This window comes from Sorghum bicolor, chromosome 2, assembly GCF_000003195.3.
Source record: "Sorghum bicolor cultivar BTx623 chromosome 2, Sorghum_bicolor_NCBIv3, whole genome shotgun sequence".
NCBI classification, from domain to species: domain Eukaryota; kingdom Viridiplantae; phylum Streptophyta; class Magnoliopsida; order Poales; family Poaceae; genus Sorghum; species Sorghum bicolor.
In genome coordinates this window covers 5,572,123-5,593,502 of record NC_012871.2, presented here as the reverse complement: position 1 = coordinate 5,593,502, position 21,380 = coordinate 5,572,123, and the positions used below count along the sequence as shown (strand labels likewise).

General features: G+C 43.0%; 2 protein-coding genes across 3 annotated transcripts; one reads left to right on the top strand and one right to left on the bottom strand.

Moving 5' to 3' along the window:
• LOC8060769 lies at positions 1,874-2,652 on the top strand. The gene has a single exon (XM_002461522.2). The coding sequence runs from the start codon at positions 2,168-2,170 to the stop codon at positions 2,414-2,416; it is 249 nt and encodes an 82-aa protein (XP_002461567.1). The 5' UTR covers positions 1,874-2,167; the 3' UTR covers positions 2,417-2,652.
• Positions 17,730-20,483, bottom strand: LOC8060767 (C-Myc-binding protein homolog). Of its 2 annotated transcripts, XM_002459409.2 has the most exons (5): positions 20,254-20,483; positions 19,619-19,691; positions 19,488-19,536; positions 19,233-19,356; positions 17,730-18,143 (listed from the first exon to the last, which is right to left on the bottom strand). In XM_002459409.2, exons 1-5 carry the CDS (start codon positions 20,254-20,256, stop codon positions 18,099-18,101), a joined length of 294 nt encoding a protein of 97 aa, XP_002459454.1. In that variant the 5' UTR covers positions 20,257-20,483; the 3' UTR covers positions 17,730-18,098. The 2 variants fall into 2 exon arrangements, with proteins under 2 accessions (XP_002459454.1, XP_021308411.1); XM_021452736.1 differs by lacking the exon at positions 17,730-18,143 and having other exon boundaries at positions 18,150-19,356.

The following is a 21,380-nucleotide window of genomic DNA, read 5'->3' as shown; positions in this document are numbered from 1 at the left end:
TTTATGAGTGAAACTATCTTTCTTCTCTTTAAAAAAGACATGAGTTAGGATGAAACTGAAAAATAGCTTATCTTAGCTTTCTTCCCATTTTATTTCTTTCATCCATGCATTAAAGCTGTTTTGCCAAATAACTTTTTCAAAACAGCTCAGATTTACGTAGAAAGTTGGTCATAAAACTCTTTTCTAAAAAAACAATTTCACTAGTAAAATTGAGGTGTGCTAAATAAGACATTAATGTTGAAATAAAAGTTAAGCTTTTTTTTTATCCTCCACATCAGCAAAAACACCGATTATCTTAGCTATAAAATTATTATTGTATCTGCTCTACTGCCGAATGGTACGCTGCATTTGGCGCCTGGCCATGGACGACCGCGGCCCACCCACCAAAAACACACCGACCGCCGCGCGTGTGAACGGAGCAAACCCCCAGCGAGTAGCAGTAGTACTCGTATCGGTACGAGTCATTGTTGAAGAAAAAAAAAGTAGCATTTGTGGTAGCACGTAGGAGTACTACTGGTACAAGTATTTTTGGTTGGGAAAAAAAATCGCGAAGGTCAAGTTGTCCTGGACACCACACATTCGTACCGACCGCGCGGGAGCGAGCCCGGCCCAGGCGGAGGCGGAGGCGGAGGCGGAGGCAGGCTTCATCTGGGCGAGGCCGCACCTCGCCAGGCTTCCCGTTCCGTCAACCCGGAACGCACAGGAACCTCCCCCCTCCGTTCCGTTCCGTTCCTTCCCCCCAGGCAACATGGAGAGTACTACTCCGAGACGGCGCGAGAGTGGTAGGGTGCTTTCGCTTTCAAGTAGCGTGGGTTGGTTTTTTGTTTTTTTTTCTTTGACAAGGCCTTGTTTACTTGCAAAATTTTTTATAAAATGTGAATAGTATCAATTTCGTTTATATTTGATAAATATTGTCCAATCATAGACTAACTAGGCTCAAAAGATTCGTCTCGTCAATTCGGACCAAACTGTGTAATTAGTTTTTATTTTCGTCTATATTTAATACTTCATGCATACGTCTAAAGATTCGATGTGACGGAGAATCTGAAAAATTTTGCATAATTTTTTAGGAACTAAACAAGGCCAAAGTGTGGGTTGGGTTGAGTGAGTGAGTCCATGAAAGGAACTGAGCAACGAAGGGCTTGTTTGGCACAGCTCAACTTCACTAGTAAAGCTGTTTTTTAGAAAATAGCTTCATAAGTGACTTTCTAGATGAAGCTGAGCTGTTTTGGAGAAAGTGTTGGCAAAATAGCTTCACCAACTACTTTATGCATAGTTGAGAGAGAGAAATGAGGGAGAAGCTGCAATAAGCTACTTTTTTTCCAGCTTCATCCAACTTATGTCTTTGTGAGAGGAGGGAAAAAAATAGCTTCACCCATGAAATTGTTTTGAAATAAGTGTTTGGCAAAAAAACAGCTCACAATAGCTCATGTATCTGTTGTGAGGTATACCCGAAGCTTCACGTGCTTTTTTTTTCGCACGATTGAGGAGAAATGGGGGCGCCGTGACAAACGTGAACAACATACTATTACAGTTAATAATAGTACTACACAGACGGAAAAAAACCACTGTAATTTCCATGGCAGAAACGTTTTTTTTTATCTCCCAGCAAACTGGAACAACGGGAGAGAGAGAAAAAAGCATGGTAAAAGCAGCTCGGTCCGTTTTAACCGTTCCAGCAGGTCCACGCGGTGTCAACGAGCGCACACACACCAACTGCCGCCAGCCCACACCCAACGCGGGAGTAATTAATGATTTTATTAATTTATTTACTATTAATTACTCCTACCCCACGTCACCAACGGCCCCACCCCGCCTCCTTGGCTACAGGGCTTGGACTCGCCACCACCGCCAGTAGTATAAAGGAGGCCGGCCATCTCCTTCCCCAAGCCCAGGCATGAGCAACCCTCCTCCTCTCCTCCGGCTCCGCCGTCCCATGGCCGCAGCGCCCTGTTCCTGTTCCTGGGACACCTCCTTCCACGAAAAGCAATAGCAGCTCTAGCCCTACCAATACCAATCTGGATCCAAATCGACCGCTAAGCTAACACTAAATCATCTTCCCTTCCCGTTCGAGATCCAAGAGCTAGCAGAGGCGGTTCGCGGAGAGATTCAGTAATCTGCGCTGCCGGCGAAGAAGAAGAAGAAGGGGGAGGTAGAGCGGCTGGAGATGGGCAAGTACGTGGAGCTGCTGGACATGGGCGTGCGCATCGCGGCGCGGTTCCACTCCCACTGCCCGCAGACCGCGCGCCTCTACTACCACCCGCCCGCCGGCGGCACCGGGTCCCACGCGGCTGCGGCATCCGGCGGGGACGGCCGCAAGGGCGACGCCGCGGCCTCGGCCGCGATGATGATGAAGAAGCAGCAGGGGCAGAGGCTCGACGCCCCCTCAGAAATCATCCTCTACACCGTCGTCTAGACTAGTCTTGGCCGGCCGGGATTGTTGTCGCCGGAGGAGCCGTCGTCCACAGGACCGGCGGCGATGTATCATTCATTCGTGGGAGTCGATGTGTTGCTCCCGTTTTTTTTTTTTTCCATTTGTGTTTTGGGTTGGTGGAACTCGTGTGTCCCATGAGTTTTATTTAATCCATTTCTTCCCGAGGGGCTCAAATCGCTCTTGGTTCCAAATTCTAAAATGCCTCCGTCGTTCGTTCGTGTTTTTCTCTCGCAACAGATTAGGAAATAGTATTTTCAGCGAAGAAACGGACAGGGCTCAAGATTTGTTCATGCTTTTCCATCGTTCCAAACAATCCGGGGTCGAGCCGAAGCCGAGAAGCTGCCTAATCTGAATGAAGATGACAACCGTAAACCTTTCCAAGGCCGCAGCTTCTCGATGAGGACGTCAAATCCATCCACGCCACCGGCCACCCCCAAATATCCCGGAACATGAGCCGTCTCCATCCACCATTCGGTGCCGGTGCTACACTCTCCGTCCCCGTTCGTTTCACTTTCACAGAATCAATCACAGGGCTCACGGCGCCAACACGGAAGCTCGATCTCTGTGAGCCTGTTGTTTTGCTTTCGGCAACGCGATTCGCGTGCTGCGTGGTTTGGACGTGAGATCGCCGTCGAGGATCCTTGGGATTTGCGGTGTGGGGCCCCCTGGCCGGCGGCGGACAGGCACGGGCGAGCCGAGCAGATACGGCGCCTGCCCGCACTGATTTTTCGGGGAGAGCGAGAGATGGGACATGATAGCTTTTTTTTTTGTTTGTTTTTATATTCTTCATTCACGTGAAGTGCGCGCCCATGTTCGTTCTTTGCGGCTGGGAGTAGGCCGATTTTCCGTCACATCGAATCTTGCAACATATGCATAAAGTATTAAATATAAATAAAAATAAAAACTAATTATATAGTCTGTCCGTAAATCAGAGTTAGTCCATGATTAGATAATATTTACCACAAACAAACAAAAGTGCTACGGTGGCCGAAAATTGTTCATTTCGTGAACTAAACAAGGCCTTGTCCTTCCGTTTTTCATTTTTTTGTTTAATTTACTCTCTCGAGAACCGGGCATTTCTTACCTCCTAGTATCTGCTTTGTTCCATGAATTTTATCGATAATGTTTTTTTAACCATCCGTATTTCACCATCGAAAATAAGAACACAACAAAAAACGAGGTTTTCGAAAATAAAAACGAACAAATACAGATGTGAATCGAAAAAGCTAAAATTAAGTTATCTATGTGCCATTTTAGGAGCCTTGTTGAGGTGACTCACGAGCCTTTTGAGCTCTCCTAGTACTTTCGAAATTCTTAAACTAATATTTGTATCGTAAAAATGCATAACACATAACGACTAAACTTTTATCCTAGATTTATAAAAATAGGATAAAATAAAGCTTTTATATCCCACCTAAAACACCCCCTAGGATGATTAAAAAAAAACGAGTGAGAACTACATCATGCTGTTTCTCGTTCTGGTTTTTTGTATATATTTTTTTTCCGCGAGCATAAAAATAGGCGGAACAGATATAAAGAAAAACAAAACATGACGTGATGAGACCTAAAATGTAGTACTGTACAATCTTGAATTCCCGTAGCCCGCGTCTGTTGCAAGCAGAGAAATGAAAGATGCTGGAAAGGAGATTCCACAGATTCTGGCGTGTGGCATCGACGGCATATATTCTTCTCACAACCCACAAGTCTGCCTGATTAAGATTGTGTTCGGTTCATATCGATAAAATTTACCATCTGTATATTGAGGCCTTGTTCACCCAAAACCTCAAAATTTTTTAAGATTCTCTGTCACATCAAATCTTGCGGTACATGCATGGAGCGTTAAATATAGATGAAAATAAAAACTAATTACACAGTTTGCCTGTAAACCGCGAGATGAATCTTTTGAGTCTAGCTACTCCATGATTGGACAATGTTTGTCAAATAAAAACGAAAGTGCTACAGTATTCGAACTAAAAAATTTTGCGAACTAAACAATGCCCGAATATTTGGACACATGAACTTTAAAACTCGTGGTGGACGAAGTCCGGTGGGATCAATTGTTAGGCCAGTCTCAATAGGGGTTTCTTAGAGTTTCATGTACATTAAATATGCTGATGTGACGCTATATTAATGAAGAGAGATGATAAAAGTTTCATGAGAGTAGAGAGAGTTTCATTCCCATAAAACTCCTATGCACTATTTCTAAAATATTAATATATTGAAAATTATATCATAAAACTCTCATTGACGATGCGCCCCCATTGCAGGCTGGGTTTGCCGGCAGCCGGCGTCGCTTTCAGTACCGCTGGATGCTGGGACCGAGACGGAGGAGTCTTTGGACCGACGCCGCGGCCCGCGGCGGAGAGTCCCCGCGCCGCGTGCGTGCGAGTGCGAGGACCCAGGAGAGCTGACCGTTGCATCCGCGCCACCACTTTTTTTTTTACAGTTTACAGCGCAGTAGTACGTACTCCCTCCGTTCCAAATTATAATTCATTCTAAAAATCTTGGAGAGTCAAAGCATTTTCAAGTTTGACCAAAAATATAGAGAGAAATATAAAGATTTATGATATAAAATAGGTACACTATAAAAATATAACTAACAAAGAATCTAATGATACTTGGTTGATACCAAAAATGTTATTATTTTGCTATATAAATTTGGTCAAACTTGAAAAACTTTAACTCTCCAAGATTCTTAGAATGATTTATAATTTAGGACGGAGGGAGTACTACTTTCCGGTCATCGTGCCGGGTGGAGGGTAGTGCAGCAGACTAGCTGCAGGCAGTAGCATGGGCCGGCGCTGGTCCAGTCCTGCAGTGCCATTAGGGATGAAAACGGTACGGGTATTTTCTGACCGTATTTGAGATCGAATTCGTTTAGAGAGGTTTAGATCTGTCCGTATTCGAGTCCGAATATTCAACATCCGATACCGTATCCGTATCCGAATACTTAAATCGTATATTTGTGATGTCGACATCCAATTATATCTCATCCGACATGGTTGATATTATCCGTATTCGAATCCGAATCCGACCAAAAATATAAAAACAAATATAATATCAGTGATATCCGTCCGTATCCGATCCGTTTTCATCCCTAAGTGCCATGCACGGATGATGTGCTCGCCAGCAACGGCGTGGTCGGTGGGCGGAGGATTTTGTAGGGTCGGCGCCACGGCGGCCCGCCGCAGTACCTCCACCCGTCCATCAAATTGACCTTGGCTCACGGCACTTACGGTGCATCAAACTATTAACAAATCCCAAAGCATAAGCATAAGATATTGTACGAAGAAACCATACTCCTCCGTACAAGATCTTCCACAGTATACTCCCTCGGTTCTCAAAACTTTAAATTCTAGAGTTATTCTAAGTCAACATTTAAAACTTTAACCGATTTTTTTAAAAAAAAACTAAGATTTATAACACCAAATTAATACTTATAGTAACGAAAATAAAACATTTTTTCTAACTAAACAAGTCTTGTTTAATTCTATTTTTTTTGGTTTTGGACACTGTAGCACTTTCGTTTTTATTTGGTAAATACTGTCCAATCATAAACTAATTAATTTTTGTTTTTACCTATATTTATTGCTCTATACATGTGCTGCGAGATTCGATATGATGAAAAATTTTGAAAACTTTTTAGCTTTTTTAGTGAACTATAAACAAGGCCAAAGTCAGAGGCCCTGATTTTTTTGGGGGGCATGACGAGATATGGGACAGGAGAACCTTTTGGGATGCCCATGTGCCACTGTTCCGGCTGTGCGGGGAGGAGGCTGACGGCCGTGTCGTGACAACTCTGCTTTTGCTGACGGCTGCATCTGTTGGAATCACGAGGCTCCGTCCGAGCTTTGTCGTTGGCTCTATTTTTGCTTCGAGGAAAGCGGGTTGTGTGCGGCGGAGAGACCCCGCGCGTGCGAGGGAAGTATGCGAGGCGCTGGGCAGAGAGACGACCGTTTACTGCCGCACCACCACTCGCCCGTGCCGTCCGATTGCGTCTGGGACCGCAGGCGAACGGGCGCGGTGGTCAGGGCAGTGACCGTTTCTTCCAACTCCTGCTGGTGCTGCCTCTTGCCTGCCCGTGAACCGGCCAGATGTGGTACAACGGCATATTCCCTGCTTCGATACTGCAAGTTCTGCTCGATTACAAATTCTCTATATAGAATAGAGGAGTATACGAGTATTTATGAAATGGAAATAGGGCTCCACTCCACGTGGCCGACGAGGAGTAGGCCTTGTTTACTTCCCAAAAAAAATTTAGGTTTGGAGTACCGTAGCACTTTCGTTTTTATTTGATAGTTATTGTCCAATCATAGACTAACTTGGCTTAAAAGATTCATCTCGTGATTTACATACAAATTGTGTAATTAGTTTTTTTTTGTTTTCGACTATATTTAATGACCCATGCATATGCCGCAAGATTCGATGTGACGGGGAATCTTGAAAAGTTTTTTTTGTTTTTAGGGTGAACTAGTTCTCAAAAAACTTTGTAAAAAAAAAAAATAGATTTCTCGTCGAATCGGATCTTGCGATGTATGCATGAAGCATTAAATATAGATAAAAATAATAACTAGTTGCACAATTTTAGCTGTAATTTAATTGTGAGACGAATATTTTGAACTTAATTAGTCCATGATTGAACAATATTTTTCAAATCTGTTTTGCATAAAATTTTGAAACTAAATAAGGCCTAAGGCTGGATAACGAGCTAGTTCGGCTCTACTCATTATGGCTCATTAAGATAACGAGTTAGTTCGGCTCGTCTCGTTATCTTAACGAGCCAGAAAGCTAACTCAGCTTGGCTCGTTACGAGCTCGAGCTGACTCGTTAAACGCACGAGCCAATTATAAAAAATACACAAACTATAATATTTACACTTATCTAAAGCATAAAAATAGTAATAATATAAAAATAATATATCTAATAGTTTTAAATTGAACAAAATATTTATATGAGCTAACATATCAATCATTTATAAAGTGTAAGATATAAAATAATACAAAACTAATATAAGATATGATGATTTTTTTTATCTAAAATTATAGCTTATTTGATTCGCGAGCGGCTCATGAGCTAATTCGTTATAACTAATGAGTAAAATCTTAACTGGACTCGATTATTATAATAACAAGTCAAGCCGAACTGAGCTAGCCAACTACAAGTCGAGCACACTAACAAACTTTGAGTTGGTATAGATTGTCGTACATGTATCTACTATGCGGTGCGCCCATCCCTCCTTGTCGGCTTGTCGCCGTACCTCCGCTTGCTTGGACGGCGGAGAGCCGTTGCATTGCCTTTCTCATCTCCCCGCCGCGGCGCCCACGCAGCGCGCTCGTGAAGACCGACCGACCCACCGTTGCATATGCCTGGTGGATCTACCTCTCGGCTGCTGATGCCTGCTGGACCGGTACTACTTCTCGCGGTCACGCTGCCGGGTATGGGAGATTTGATGGATAATGCTTCTAGTTCTTTTTCCTTCTTCAGCGTCAGAACAATCTGTGGCCATCCTACTGAGGATCAGACGGATACCTTGAAGAATTCGCAACAGAATGAAGAAGAAGAAGCACACAGGAGTCGGATAGAGTCTAGCCAGGGACAGAGTTTTCAGAGAACAGAATGTTCAAAGTTCACGCACGAATGCGCTGTTACAAGATTCCTTCCAAACACCTCAACACCTACAGCGCATCAACAACCAAACCGCCTTACCCCCACATTCGCGCCGTCAGCACTCGTTGCCGGTTCGTGAACAGTATTCTTCAGACTGTTAGCAATCTCCAGCTTCCTCTTGTGTCTGCTCCTGACACAATTGTCAAAGTTATTGTACAATTGCAAGACGGAATAAGTAGAGAAACATTATATGGAATATATTATACTTTTTTTTCATTTCTTTACATCCACAGAACAGAAAAAAGAAAATTCTACGGTTCGCTTATAATTGTAGACTTATGCTATGTAAAAACACTATCTCAGCTTCACTGGTTGTAATAAGGAGTTATTGGCTCTAGCCTCTAGCCGAGGAGAATACATTCATGATTCAGCATCTGCACGACGGCCAAAGCAAGTGCAAGTAACAAGCAGCAACAACCAAATCTCGACGATTAGACAATCTTTGAGCTTAATGTGACAAAGCTCTCAGTTCAAACATATCTGAGACATGACCTCTGCTACATGTTAAAGATAAAAAAAATAAACATACACAGTACCGAGAAATACAAATTCAGTCAGTAGTTGCTCGCTAATAAAGGCTGAGAAAAAGGAGGTCACTTATATAAGATGGAATCATCATTCTGGAAACACAAAGGGTTTCAAACTCATAACTGACAACTTGGATGTGTTGGGCAGCTCGATCTAGTTCATGGCTTTATGCATTAACTAAATAACTAGCGTATGTGTAGACATTTGCAAAACCAAATAAATGAAGTTTGATCCAGTAAAATTACTTTGATGTGATAGATGTTGATCCATTCTTCTACAATTTGGTCAATACATACTAGTTTGACATAGGACACGACTAATACAACCTACATTAGGAACGGAGGGAGTACTGGTGAACAGAGCAGCAACTGTAGTTCTAAATGTTGTGATGGATCAAAGATTGTACAGGTACACTCAAGGCTTTTGCTTCATCTGAAGCAACACAATAAATTGATTTGGGGAATACTTGTTTGAAAGAGAACTACACAGGTACATACATGTTTGCATGGGGAGATTGCTTTAGGGGTGTATCTAGGACTTACAAAACATAGCCCAACTGCCCAAGTAATTGGTACAAGATCCTCTGATAGTCAAAGTTCAGATGAGAGAAACCTGGACATGGAAGAAGAGTGTCGATTCAGGGGCAGCCACTGAAAAAAGGCCCAAGGCCTGGAAAACTGAAGACTTCTGCTAAACAGAACGAAAAGACTATTGGACTGTCACTTCAAGACAGATAGAATTTATTATGGAAATGCAAAATAGCTCTCTAAGCACCAGGCTATAGCTAACTACTTACACAATTGTTCTTCGAGTATTAAGGAAATGCAAAATAGCTGTCTCTAAGCACCAGGCTGGTCCAAGATCATACCTCTTGGAGAGCACAACTGATGCTATTACAGGAATATAAGATGCGGCATGTCCATAGGACAACTGATTCTACATATAAAATCTCAGACTGTTCAAGTTTGCTTCAGAGGGAGAGGTTACCTCCAGCATAAATAAATTCATACATTCTTGGTTATTTTGAATGTGAATTAGAGACTGTTTTGAAGGTTTCAAGGAGTACAAAGGTCTTGACAGGCTCCAGCAAGTTCCAAGTAAAGACCTTGGTGAACTGACCAGTGAACTGACCAATGTGCTCAGTTATTGATTAATGTAAAAAAAAGGCTATAGCTAACTATTAATATGGTTGCTCTTTAGGTTTTATGGAAATGTAGGAATAGCATCAGGTTGAACCGATTTCGTACTTCTGGAGGGTGAATTACCTTTTTACGTGGAAGCTGCCAAGCCCCATACAATTCTTTCACGTGAATCCAGTTGGAACTCTGCCCCTTGCAAAAATGTTTGAAGCACCTGATGGAAGCTTGTCTCCTCGAAATCCAAGATATCTTTGTATATATGAGAGATTTATTATTTATGTGCAAGCTGTGAAGCTTGAAGGCCTGGAACACTGAGACCTATGCTAAACAAAACAAAAAGACACTGGAGGTGTTTTGATTCACTTTCTGCATTTTGTCAAACTTTTGGTTCTAGGGACTGAGCATTGTTAGGCCATTGTTGAACACTCAGTTTAATATTAATATGGAACTTGGCAACCATTTCATATCCTTTAAATGGAAAAAAACAAAACCGTCATCTCTATAGCACTGGTAAGTGCTAAAGTAGATCAAAGCAATTAGTGTCTACAAGCAAGCTCACAGACTATTCAAGTTATTGTTCAGCAACATAAACAAGAAAATATTTTGGTTCTAGCTGTTGATGTTAGTGTAAGCTTCCAATTTCAAAGTGTTCTCATTTCTTCACATGTACAGAACAGAAGAAAGAAAAATCAGCCGTACTTTTTCTGTCAGCCAGCAGTGTTTTTCTCTCACAATAAATCAGCCAACAGTAATTTCAGCCTTGACTTTTCAGACCAGCGAACAATCAATCACAGCGCTTAGACAACCTTTGAGCTTAATGTGACAGAGCTCTCAGTTCAAACATTTCTGAGACATGACCTCGCTACATATGGAAGATAAATGCATTTTCCAGCATAAATAAACATATACAACCTCTAGGAAACACAAAATTAGTCAGTAATTGCTCGCTAAGTCGCTAGTATGACCAAGAAAAAGGAAGCACATATAAAAGATGGAGACATCAATATGGAAACACAAAGGGTAGCATCTAAAACTCATAACTTGGATGCATTGGGCAGCTCGAACTAGTTCATGGCTTTATGCATTAACTAAATTAATAACTAACATATGTGATGGTAACCAGCGTGCTGTCTCGTAACCAGCTTTTTCGCAGCATTACAACAGGGGTACATTAAAGCACCAGCAGAATAGATCACCTAAAGATATATAATAGATTTATCCAACTTTGCACCACCTAATTCTAGTAGTTTACCCACACTGCTAGTTGTCCCATACATGGAAAATTAAGCTCTTGCTGAATATTCAGAGAAGTCCCCACAAGCAACAGCCTCAATCCTTGGTGGTAAGAACCGCTGACTCCATGAAACAGGGAACATATGGGGTAAGGATCCGATAGCCCTTTCCTAGAGTGCGGAGAGCACGCAGTTCCTTACTATCCATGTTATATGATACAAGTTTCTGGTTCCAGTGCTGAACAAGGATTATCAAATTGTGATATGGATGAATGGCCAGAATATCAAAGTCATCGACTGGGCGACTCAGTAGTCCCAAGAACTGCAAAGAGCTCATATTGTGCTTCAGGATCCATTCTTGTGTATCATAGTCCTCAAGAACCCAAACTGACAGCTCCGTGAGTGGTGTTAGGAGATATAATTGTACACGAGATAAACCTTTGGTTGGTGCGGCAAGGACTCCTATATTAGGATAGTTAAACATAGAACCTTTGTAATTTCTAATTCAGGAGTCTTAGCCTAAATCACCTATATCTGTAACATTGGTTCTATATAAACACGGACCCTATGGTGAGCCAAGTTAGGCAACCATAGTTACTCCATATTCTTTCATGGTATCAGAGCCTCCTCTTCATGAAACAGATCCACAAATAAATCTCGTCAACATCCTATCGCAACAAGAGGGCCGCGATGCTCTGCGATCGTGACGCCCCTCCTCGCGACGTGAAGACCTACGACCGCTGATCGTGACGGTCTTCCTGTGGCAGTCAAGATGGCGTCGTCCTCCTCGCATCATGACGCAAGATCAGCCTTCGGACACCCGGTGTCGGACAAACTGACCCGGAACAACTTCGTTCTATGGAAGACCCAGTTCCTCCCGGCTGTTCGTGGTGCCAAGGCGCTAGGCATCTTGGAAGGTACCACACCTGAACCGCCGCAGGAACTAGAAGCTGATGTCGACGGGAAGAAAAAGAAGATTCCCAATCCGGAGCATGACTCATGGGTTGAAAAAGATCAGTAGCTACTTGGCTATCTGGTTAACTCGGTCTCCAAGGAGGTCCTAGCCGGAATTACGACTGCAACGACCTCTGCCCAAGCATGGAAGGCACTAGGGGTCATGTTTGCAGCACAATCAAGAGCGCGGGTTACTAATCTGCGCATGCAATTGGCCACCGTCAAGAAGGGAAACCTCACAACGGTGGAATACTTCAACAAAATTCAGAACATCAAAGACGAACTTGCTTCAGCCGGCGTCACCATTAATGATGATGAGGTTGTTGCTCATATGCTTAATGAATTAGATTTTGATTATCATCCTTTTGTGTCCTCTATGATGGGTCGTTCAGGAGATCTCTTGCTCTCTGAAATTTATTCCCTTCTGATGGAATATGACCTTCGGCTGGAGATGTATCAAGGAGCAGAACAACACCAGTCCTCGGCCAATGTGGCATCCCGAGGACGTGGGAACCGTGGGCGCTCTGGAGGCCGTCGTGGTGGCGGCTGATCCAATCTAGGGCGTCCAGGACAGAGCAATCAGAACTTCAGCAAACAAGGCAAAAATCAGCAAAGCAACTAGAAACAGCCGTGTCAAATTTGTAGGAAGGATAATCATGAAGCCAAGCAGTGCTACTTCCGCTACGAAGAAGATGATCAATACCGTGGCAGGCCTTCTACAGCTTATGGTATTGACACGAATTGGTATGCTGATAGTGGGGCTACAAATCATGTGACTGGCGAATTGGAAAAACTCTCAGTCCGAGATCGGTATAATGGGAGTGATCAAGTCCATACTGCTAACGGTACAGGTATGCAAATTAGTAATGTTGGTCATACAATTGTTCATACCCCTACCAACAGTCTTTTTCTCAATAAAATTCTTCATGTTCCAAATGCAACCAAGAGTCTCGCTTCCGTTCATAAATTGGCCAAAGATAATAATGCCTATCTTGAATTTCATCCGGATTTTTTTTTGTTATCAAGGACAAGGACACGAAGAAGATCCTGTACCGCGGTAGATGTCAAGGTGGCCTCTATCCTCTTTCATTTGGAACGTCTTCCCAAGGACAGAGGCCGAATCCAGAAGCTCTTGCTGCCCATACGCCATCTACATCTCTTTGGCATAGTAGTCTTGGTCATCCTGCTATCCCCATAGTTCAGAAGATTATCAGTTCAAATAGTTTGCCGTGTGCTAGTGATAAAAGTGTGGAGTCAGTTTGTGATTCGTGTCAACGGGCCAAGAGCCGTCAGCTTCCCTATCCAGTGTCTAATAAAATTTCTAGTTCTCCTCTTGAGTTAATTTACTCTGATGTGTGGGGACCTGCTCCTACCTCTGTTGGACGTCATAACTACTATGTTAGCTTCACCGGTGACTACTCCAAATTTACCTGGATTTATCTTCTTAGACACAAATATGAAGTTTTTAAGGTTTTCCAAGACTTTCAGCAACTAGTAGAGCGAAAATTTTCTAGAAAAATTCTATGCATTCAATCTGATTGGGGTGGAGAATATGAAAAACTCAACTCCTTCTTTAAGAAAATTGGTATTAGTCACCGCGTCTCTTGTCCTCATGCTCATCAACAAAACGGTGCTGCCGAGCGCAAGCATCGTCACATAGTAGAGGTTGGCCTTGCTCTCCTTGCAAATGCATCTATGCCCTTAAAATTTTGGGATCAAGCTTTCCTTTCTGCTACATACCTTATTAATCTTCTCCCTAGCAAGGTCGTTAATTTTGAGGTTCCTATTATTCGACTTCTTGGTAAGACGCCTGACTATTCCAACCTGCGCGTGTTTGGTTGTGCCTGTTGGCCTAATCTTAGACCATACAATTCGTGCAAATTATCTTTTCGCTCTACGCAATGTGCTTTCCTCGGCTATAGTTCCATGCACAAAGGTTTTAAATGCCTTGACATATCCACTGGCCGCATCTACATATCACGTGATGTAGTCTTTGATGAAGCTGTTTTTCCCTTTGCTGCCCTTCACTCAAATGCTGGTGCTCTTCTTCAAAAAGAAATTATCTTGCTCCCTCCGTCTCTTCGCAATCCAGGGGATGACAATTGCCATGACTTCAACAGTACTAATGCTACTAATGTGCCTGATTCTTCTACTGTGCCACAGGAAAATTCTAGTGCTTCATCTTCAGAAGGTCTTCCTGGTCTGCAGTTTTTTTTCAGCTCCTTTGGGTCTTCCTGGTACAGCACATCCAATTCATGCAGATCCGGGCGTGGTGTCCATGTCCGGTTCGCCTGCGCAGGGGGGGGGCTCGGGATCACTGGCAACAGAGGCAACAGAAGAATCTGTGCCTGGCACTCATGAAAACTCCTGCTCGATGACCTTACCGACAGATGATCAGGCAGTTGTTCCAGTTCCGGAAGATCAGCCCAGATCCTCTATGTCTCCCGGATTCAGTCAATCAATGCCTGTTTCAGATGAGACCGAGCCCTCTGGTGCTCCTTCGGCGCTGCCGCCTGCACCTGAGCCTCAACGATGACAGACTCGCCTGCAAAGTGGGATTGTGAAGCCCAAACGTATGTATGATGGTATGATTCGCTACAGTTTTTTTTAGTACGACTGGAGAACCAAATTCAGTTCAAGAAGCTTTAGCTAATTCTAAATGGAAACAAGCAATGGAAGCAGAATTTGATGCACTCAAGAAAAATAAAACTTGGCGTCTAGTGCCAAGTAAATCAGGACAGAATATAATAGATTGCAAGTGGGTGTATAAAATTAAACGAAAGGCCGATGGAAGTATTGACAGATATAAAGCTCGTTTGGTAGCAAAAGGGTTTAAGCAGAGATATGGCATTGACTATGAAGACACTTTTAGTCCAGTTGTCAAGATTGCAACTGTACGGCTGGTACTTTCAATTGCTGTTTCAAGGGGATGGTGTCTAAAACAACTAGATGTGCAGAATGCGTTTCTTCATAGCATTCTGGAAGAGGAAGTATATATGAAACAACCACCTGGATTTGAAAGTGACGAGACTCCTCATTATGTGTGCAAACTGGATAAACAGGCGCCTAGAGCCTGGTACTCCAGGTTAAGCAATAAAATAATTTCTCTTGGCTTTGTGGCGTCTAAATCAGATACATCTTTGTTTATTTATAATAGAGGTGGTATAATGATCTACATTCTCATTTATGTTGATGACATTATTGTTACAAGCAATGATCCTAAAGCGGTAACAGCTCTTCTTGCTGACCTTCGTGAAGATTTTGCCTTAAAAGATCTTGGGATGCTTCATTACTTTCTGGGCATTGAAGTCAAAGAAGAGCGGGAGGTATTACTCTCTCCCAAGGAAAATATGCACAAGATTTATTGAAAAACGTGTTGGTATGGCCGATTGCAAGCCATGCACTACTCCCCTCTCGGCTTCAGAAAAGCTATCAAGCTATGAAGGTACACCGCTAAGTTCAGAAGATGGTACTCGTTATAGAAGTGTTGTGGGTGCACTCCAATATCTAACCATCACCCGGCCGGATTTATCATATGTTGTAAATCGGGTTTGTCAATTTCTACATGCTCCAACTACTATACATTGAACTGCTGTGAAAAGGATACTAAGATATATAAGGTATACGATTAAAATGGGTTTGCATATCAAGAAGGCAGCGGTTCCTTCTCTCAGTGCTTTCTCAGATGTGGACTGGGCAGGTGACGTGGATGATAGGCGCTCTACAGGAGGATTTGCTATATTCTTTGGTCCCAATTTAATTTCATGGAGTGCAAGGAAACAACCTACAGTTTCTCGGTCTAGTACTGAAGCAGAGTATAAAGCCATGGCAAATGCAACAGCAGAGTTGATTTGGCTTGAACAGTTGCTAACTGAGCTTGGTATTAAGCTGCGTCGACCTGCAATTTTACGGTGTGATAACTTGGGTGCAACTTATTTATCTGCTAATCCAGTTTTTCATGCCAGAGCTAAACATATAGAGAATGATTTTCACTTTGTCAGAGAACGAGTTTTGAGAAAACAATTGCAGGTTCGGTTTATATCTACAAGAGATCAGTTAGCAGATGGGTTCACTAAGGCGCTTCCTGTTAAGCTACGAGATTTTGTACACAATCTCAATCTTACAAGTGGCTGAAAGTTTCGATTGAGAGGGGGTGTTAGGAGATATAATTGTACACGAGATAAACCTTTGGTTGGTGCGGCAAGGACTCCTATATTAGGATAGTTAAACATAGAACCTTTGTAATTTCTAATTCAGGAGTCCTAGCCTAAATCACCTATATCTGTAACATTGGTTCTATATAAACACGGACCCTATGGTGAGCCAAGTTAGGCAACTATGGTGAGCCAAGTTAGGCAACCATAGTTACTCCATATTCTTTCAAGTGGCGCGGTGAGCTTTAGTGTTGCCTCTGCGGTTAGCGTGGTGGGGGATAGTGGAGACAGAGCCAACAGTTGTTCGTATAGTATCAATGTGACGTTCTATGGCCACGTTGTATTTGAACTTTTTCACACAGTACCCATGAGATGTCTAGAGTGTATTTTAGATTATTCGTGTATTATCTATGTAATGTTTGGTGGTCTATGTTCTCTTTTTAACACTAATGACACATATTACAAAATATTATTCTTCTACGCGTACAATTTTATTTTGTTAAATCTGGACTGTTATCTAGAATCTAGAACATTTTTGTTCAAATCGCGGAACATTGTTTTTTGATACTAGAATTTTTTTTGCATCATAAAAGAATTTCTATTCTATTGAGGATCGGTTAATCCGATTATCTCCCTTTAGCATGACTCACAAAAGAATATTTCTTTGAGCACGTTTTATTCGAGATTTTCCAACAATCTTGGCATATATCGTTGCACGCTATGAGCGTATTTGGCTCGTTTCCTAGACAAGCATAGCTAGCAAAACTAAGATAGCAGGCTAGCTCTAGCCAACTTTAGCTAATGCAAACAACACATGTTTGGTTGCATGTATCGGCTAAGCCTGGCTATAAATAGGTGTGTTTGTTGTCTGATTTAGTTTCTATAGAATCACCTCTTCCTTCAATTGGTAAATTTACCCATGTGAGGCTTTTGGTCGAACGGGAGGCCAGTAGGCGAGAAGCACTGGATGCGTCAGCCGCTGATTTGCCATGGACGAGCACCAGATCCGCACGGGTGGGGTGGTAGAGGGGAGCAAGGTCGCCCGCGGGCAGGGTGGAGGAGGAGGGGAGCAGGGTCGTCGAATCACAGCGGAGGACGAGCAGATGCGCCCGTTGCCGAGCTCACAGTGAAGGTGGATACGAGCTCGCAATCGCGCGATTTGGTCCTCCGCACGCCCACCTCACCGAGGTTGAAGGGCACCAGGCCATGCGAAGTGGTCCTCCATGCGCCCACCTCGCTCCTCTGTGCGGCCATCTAGCTCCTCCACCACTGCGTTGAGCTCAACCGCCGCCCGTGGAGCACTACTCCAATTCCACCGCGTCCTCCTCATGGTTGCAGCACGAGCTCACACCGACGATGGCAGGGAGCGGGGGAGAGCCCACAATGGCAGTAGCAGAGGGTGGAGGGGCAGGCTCGCGCAACAGGCGGGTTGAAGGAGACAATCGGAGGAGCAGACTCATGAATGAGGGGGTGAGCGAGCGGACTCACGCTCGAGCCTAGCGCAAGCTTGGCCCCGTGGAGACGGTCGAATCGGGCGTTCCTTGGAGGAAAACCGTACAAATTGGGCTTTCGTAAACCTAGCTAAGAGGCCGACTAGAGAACCAAACAGACCCAGTCTGTATTATGGAAGCCTGACTAGGGGTTTACCAAACAGGCTCTATATCTCTTCCACTGAAATATCCTTAAATCTGATTTACATGGCATGCTAAGAAAAAGTCTTAAAGTCAATAGATCACACTCCTTGTTGATACTAGCTAATGGTTCAACTATGGTAGTTGTCACATCCTTCATCCTGCATTGCCGATATCTAATATCCGGGACCGGGAGCGAGTTAGGTGCCTTCATATCCAAAAGGGATCCATATGGCTAAAATCGGATACATGAATTCAGTAAGAGATGTTTCGATTGTATACAGAGCTTAGCAATGCTTCAGAGAGAGGTGTAAAAGTACATGCTTCATGACACATTTACAATGTCAACACACGTTGTTTCAGTTCCAAGGTGCACCGTACTTCATATTCTTAAGTTCTTCCAGCTGCAAAATGAGATAGACAACTGATCAATGCCAGTTTCATTTATGTTCAAATCATATGCGAAATTTGCTTGGGATTCACAACAAAGTTGTGAAATCATAACTGAAATACAGTCCAGAACTCCAGATAAATGTCATCTTGTGCTCAGAAGTCAGAACATACAAGCTCTTTTTTCCCCTAAAAGCATAGGACTTTGCAAGTCTAAAATGCTAACTGTCATATGAGGAAACAACACAAACAAGTTAACTAGGACTTAGAAATCCACAGGATAAACTGGTTAAGAAATGCCATCTAGCTTATTATATCAACTCCTTGCCGCACATTCTACCTACCTTTCAGTCTAACTAATTTTTTTTATGCATAAAACCAAGACACAAGAATGATGACTTGAGGAGAGAAACATGACCTTACAGGACAAATATTTTTTTGCCAGATCAGAGTGTGATGAAAATGAGAGTTTTTTTAAATGTAATTATTGGTATTTTTACCAAACACATCCAGTTGGGTACTGCTGAACATTATGCAGGCTAGTGGAATTCAGAACATTACCAGCGCTTAAGTTCAAGACAGAATTATCGCAATGAATACATTATTGGAATGCAAGAGCTTCATCATCAAACAAGCACAATTACTTCAAACAAGCAGTAAGCTTTGAGACAATAACAACTAACACTTCTTAATCATACATAACATTTGTACAAAAAATTGGTGAAGTCGTAATACCAAATGCTACTGAACATTAAGTATGCCATGTAAGGCTGTCTCCAATAAGAAACCCATATGGGAACCCAAACCCAAAATAGATTTCCAACACAATACCTATAGCCTCCAACAGAATACCTATACAGAAGACTCATTTTAGGTATCATGAGAGGCATAACCCAAATTTAGGTATCCTCTTTCCTCGAGACCCATTTGCAGAGAGTGTTGTCTTTTAGGTCTTGTTGTTGGAGAAGACTAAAAATAGGTATGGAACCTTTTACCTGTAGCGCTACCCAAAGGATAAATAGGTCTTGTATTTTGGGTGACGATTGTTGGAGATAGTCTAAACAGACAGTAGTGTACACTGCCAACACAGTAACATTGCATACCTGTCTGCATGTTTCCTTGTGGGTTTCTAAAAGCTTATCATACTTCAATTGCAAATCCAACTTCTCTGCCTTGAGCTTTTCATAGTCAGAAATTGATGGGCCACCCAGCTTCTGTTGAACAAATCTAAGAGTATACAAGCATGTCAGAAGCTACATGAAAAATGTTGAGGTCATCGAACCAAGATTGCCATTTCGTCAAACCAAATAAGCAAAAGGAAATCTCAGTCACTAGTAGATATACATGAGTCAACTTACTCGACTGCAGATGAAGGCTTATCATTCTCCTCATACAACGCAACAAGAACTGCGTGGCAAAATGAAGATATAACTAGCGCGTTACATAACTCTAGTGGTTTACAGAGGCACACAGCGGATGGAACACAAACCTTTCGTGAGGGTGTCGAGCACGCCGCTGGACTCAAGATACTTCCTGAACGCTTCTTTCTTGGCTTCCCTATCCTGTAATTGAAGTCATAGCCCATCCATCATGTTGGGAGGCGAATGCAGCATGGAATAAGCAGAGTCGTGGGTTAGGTTGGCCTTTATTTACAGCTTACATGCTCACAAATACGGCAAATTGAAGCTAGCTATCCTTTCAGTGGTTAGGAGTACTTGTTTGCAGTGAAAAGGAAAGCTTTGTTTCTCCTGGGCCCAAAACTTAATAGGAAATGAAGTACTAGAGTCTAAACGAAATCAAGCCGCACGCAGAACAGAACAATCGATAGCAACGACCAAATTAATCGTTCCACATTTGGCCAGTGGGGGCACGGGCACGGCACGCCGGCGAGCTGCGGCTGCGCCGCGCGTGGCGTGAGCGGCAGGCGCCGACGGGCGACGCAGCGTGAGCGGCAGGGGTTGCACTTGCAGCACTGCATCAGCAAGTGTGGGAACTCTAAGAGAACATTCGGCCCCCTTATTTGGGTCCGTCCCTGCAACCTGCATCCAAGAACGGCAGCAAATGCAGGAGGAAGCAGGGGAGGAGAGGGGGACTGGATTCAGAGGCCGAGAAAGAGGGCGGTACCATGGCGAGAGCAGATCCTGGGAGACTGGAGAAGCGCGAGCGGGAAGCTGTGGTTTGCGTCGAGGTCGGCGGAGGAAGGATGTGGAAATGGCGAGAGGTTGACGACGAAAGTGTCGGCCGGATCTGTACTGCCGCGAAGCCGAGTAGTAGTTGATGCTGGTGGTCTCTAGTCTGGTACTGGTGCAGACACAGAGGTCTTTGCGTAAAGCGGCTGTACCGTGGACCCGCCCATGTCCTCATTAGTTCCTGTGTTAAAGTTTATTAATATAATATCTCTTGTCATTCCCAAACAATAAAACAATGCTTGATTTTCAGTCACATAGCAAAACAGTAATTTAAGACCCGTTTGGATGTCACAGTTTTCTACTAGCACTGTTACTTCCTTCTCTCTCCTCTTCGTTTCATGCAAAAAGTGCAATTTTGCTGACATGACGCTCTAATAAATGTGCATGACATCCTGGTGAAAACCACACTGAGACTGGCCTAATTCAACTCCTAAACACGTTTTGCTAGTAAAACATAAAAAATCGGGCCTCTAAACAGTATATCTTAGAGGATGTTTGAGACTGTTTCATAAAATCTACCGTAGAGTGACTCCACTAAAACGTAAAGTTTGTGGAGAACCTTTTAGATGTTTTTACAACTCCATATTTTTTTTCTCAAGTAGAAACCATTTAGCTACAAAATATAGAGCAGAACTAAAAAATATAAAATGAAACAGTCTCGAAATAGCCTTATCTTTTTTTTTTCGAAAGATCAAATAGCCTTATCTTGGTAATTCAATCCCTCGTATGAGTCCTCGTATATTTGAATCGTTCGGTTCTTTATGTCACATGATCTTTTTCATAATTTTTCGTTGTTCCTACAAAAAAATGTTTCGTGTTTTTTCTTTGCTGCCTTTAGGAGAGGGGTTGTGCTCAGGGTAGACAGCTGCCGACTAGGTAATCGCTGAGAGTGAGTTAAAAAGGTTATTTATCGATAATTGTTGGAAATAGTAAATAATTTGGCAAGTACTTTTTTCTAAAAAAACATTGTTGGAGATGCTCTTTACCAAAATATTTAGAAACTTGGGTTTTTGCGACTTTTTTGTTTTTTTTTAAAAAAAAAACTTGACCCATGGGAAGGCC

What these genes read in the sequence shown, in the direction of transcription:
- LOC8060769 (XM_002461522.2), top strand. Translation starts at nt 2,168, where the DNA reads ATGGGCAAGTACGTGGAGCTGCTGGACATGGGCGTGCGCATCGCGGCG.
- LOC8060767 (XM_021452736.1), bottom strand. An exon ending in GCTCGACACCCTCACGAAAG is followed by an intron (nt 19,537 to 19,618) that starts GTTTGTGTTCCA and finishes TTTGCCACGCAG; the next exon opens with TTCTTGTTGCGTTGTATGAG. An exon ending in AAGCCTTCATCTGCAGTCGA is followed by an intron (nt 19,357 to 19,487) that starts GTAAGTTGACTC and finishes GTATACTCTTAG; the next exon opens with ATTTGTTCAACAGAAGCTGG.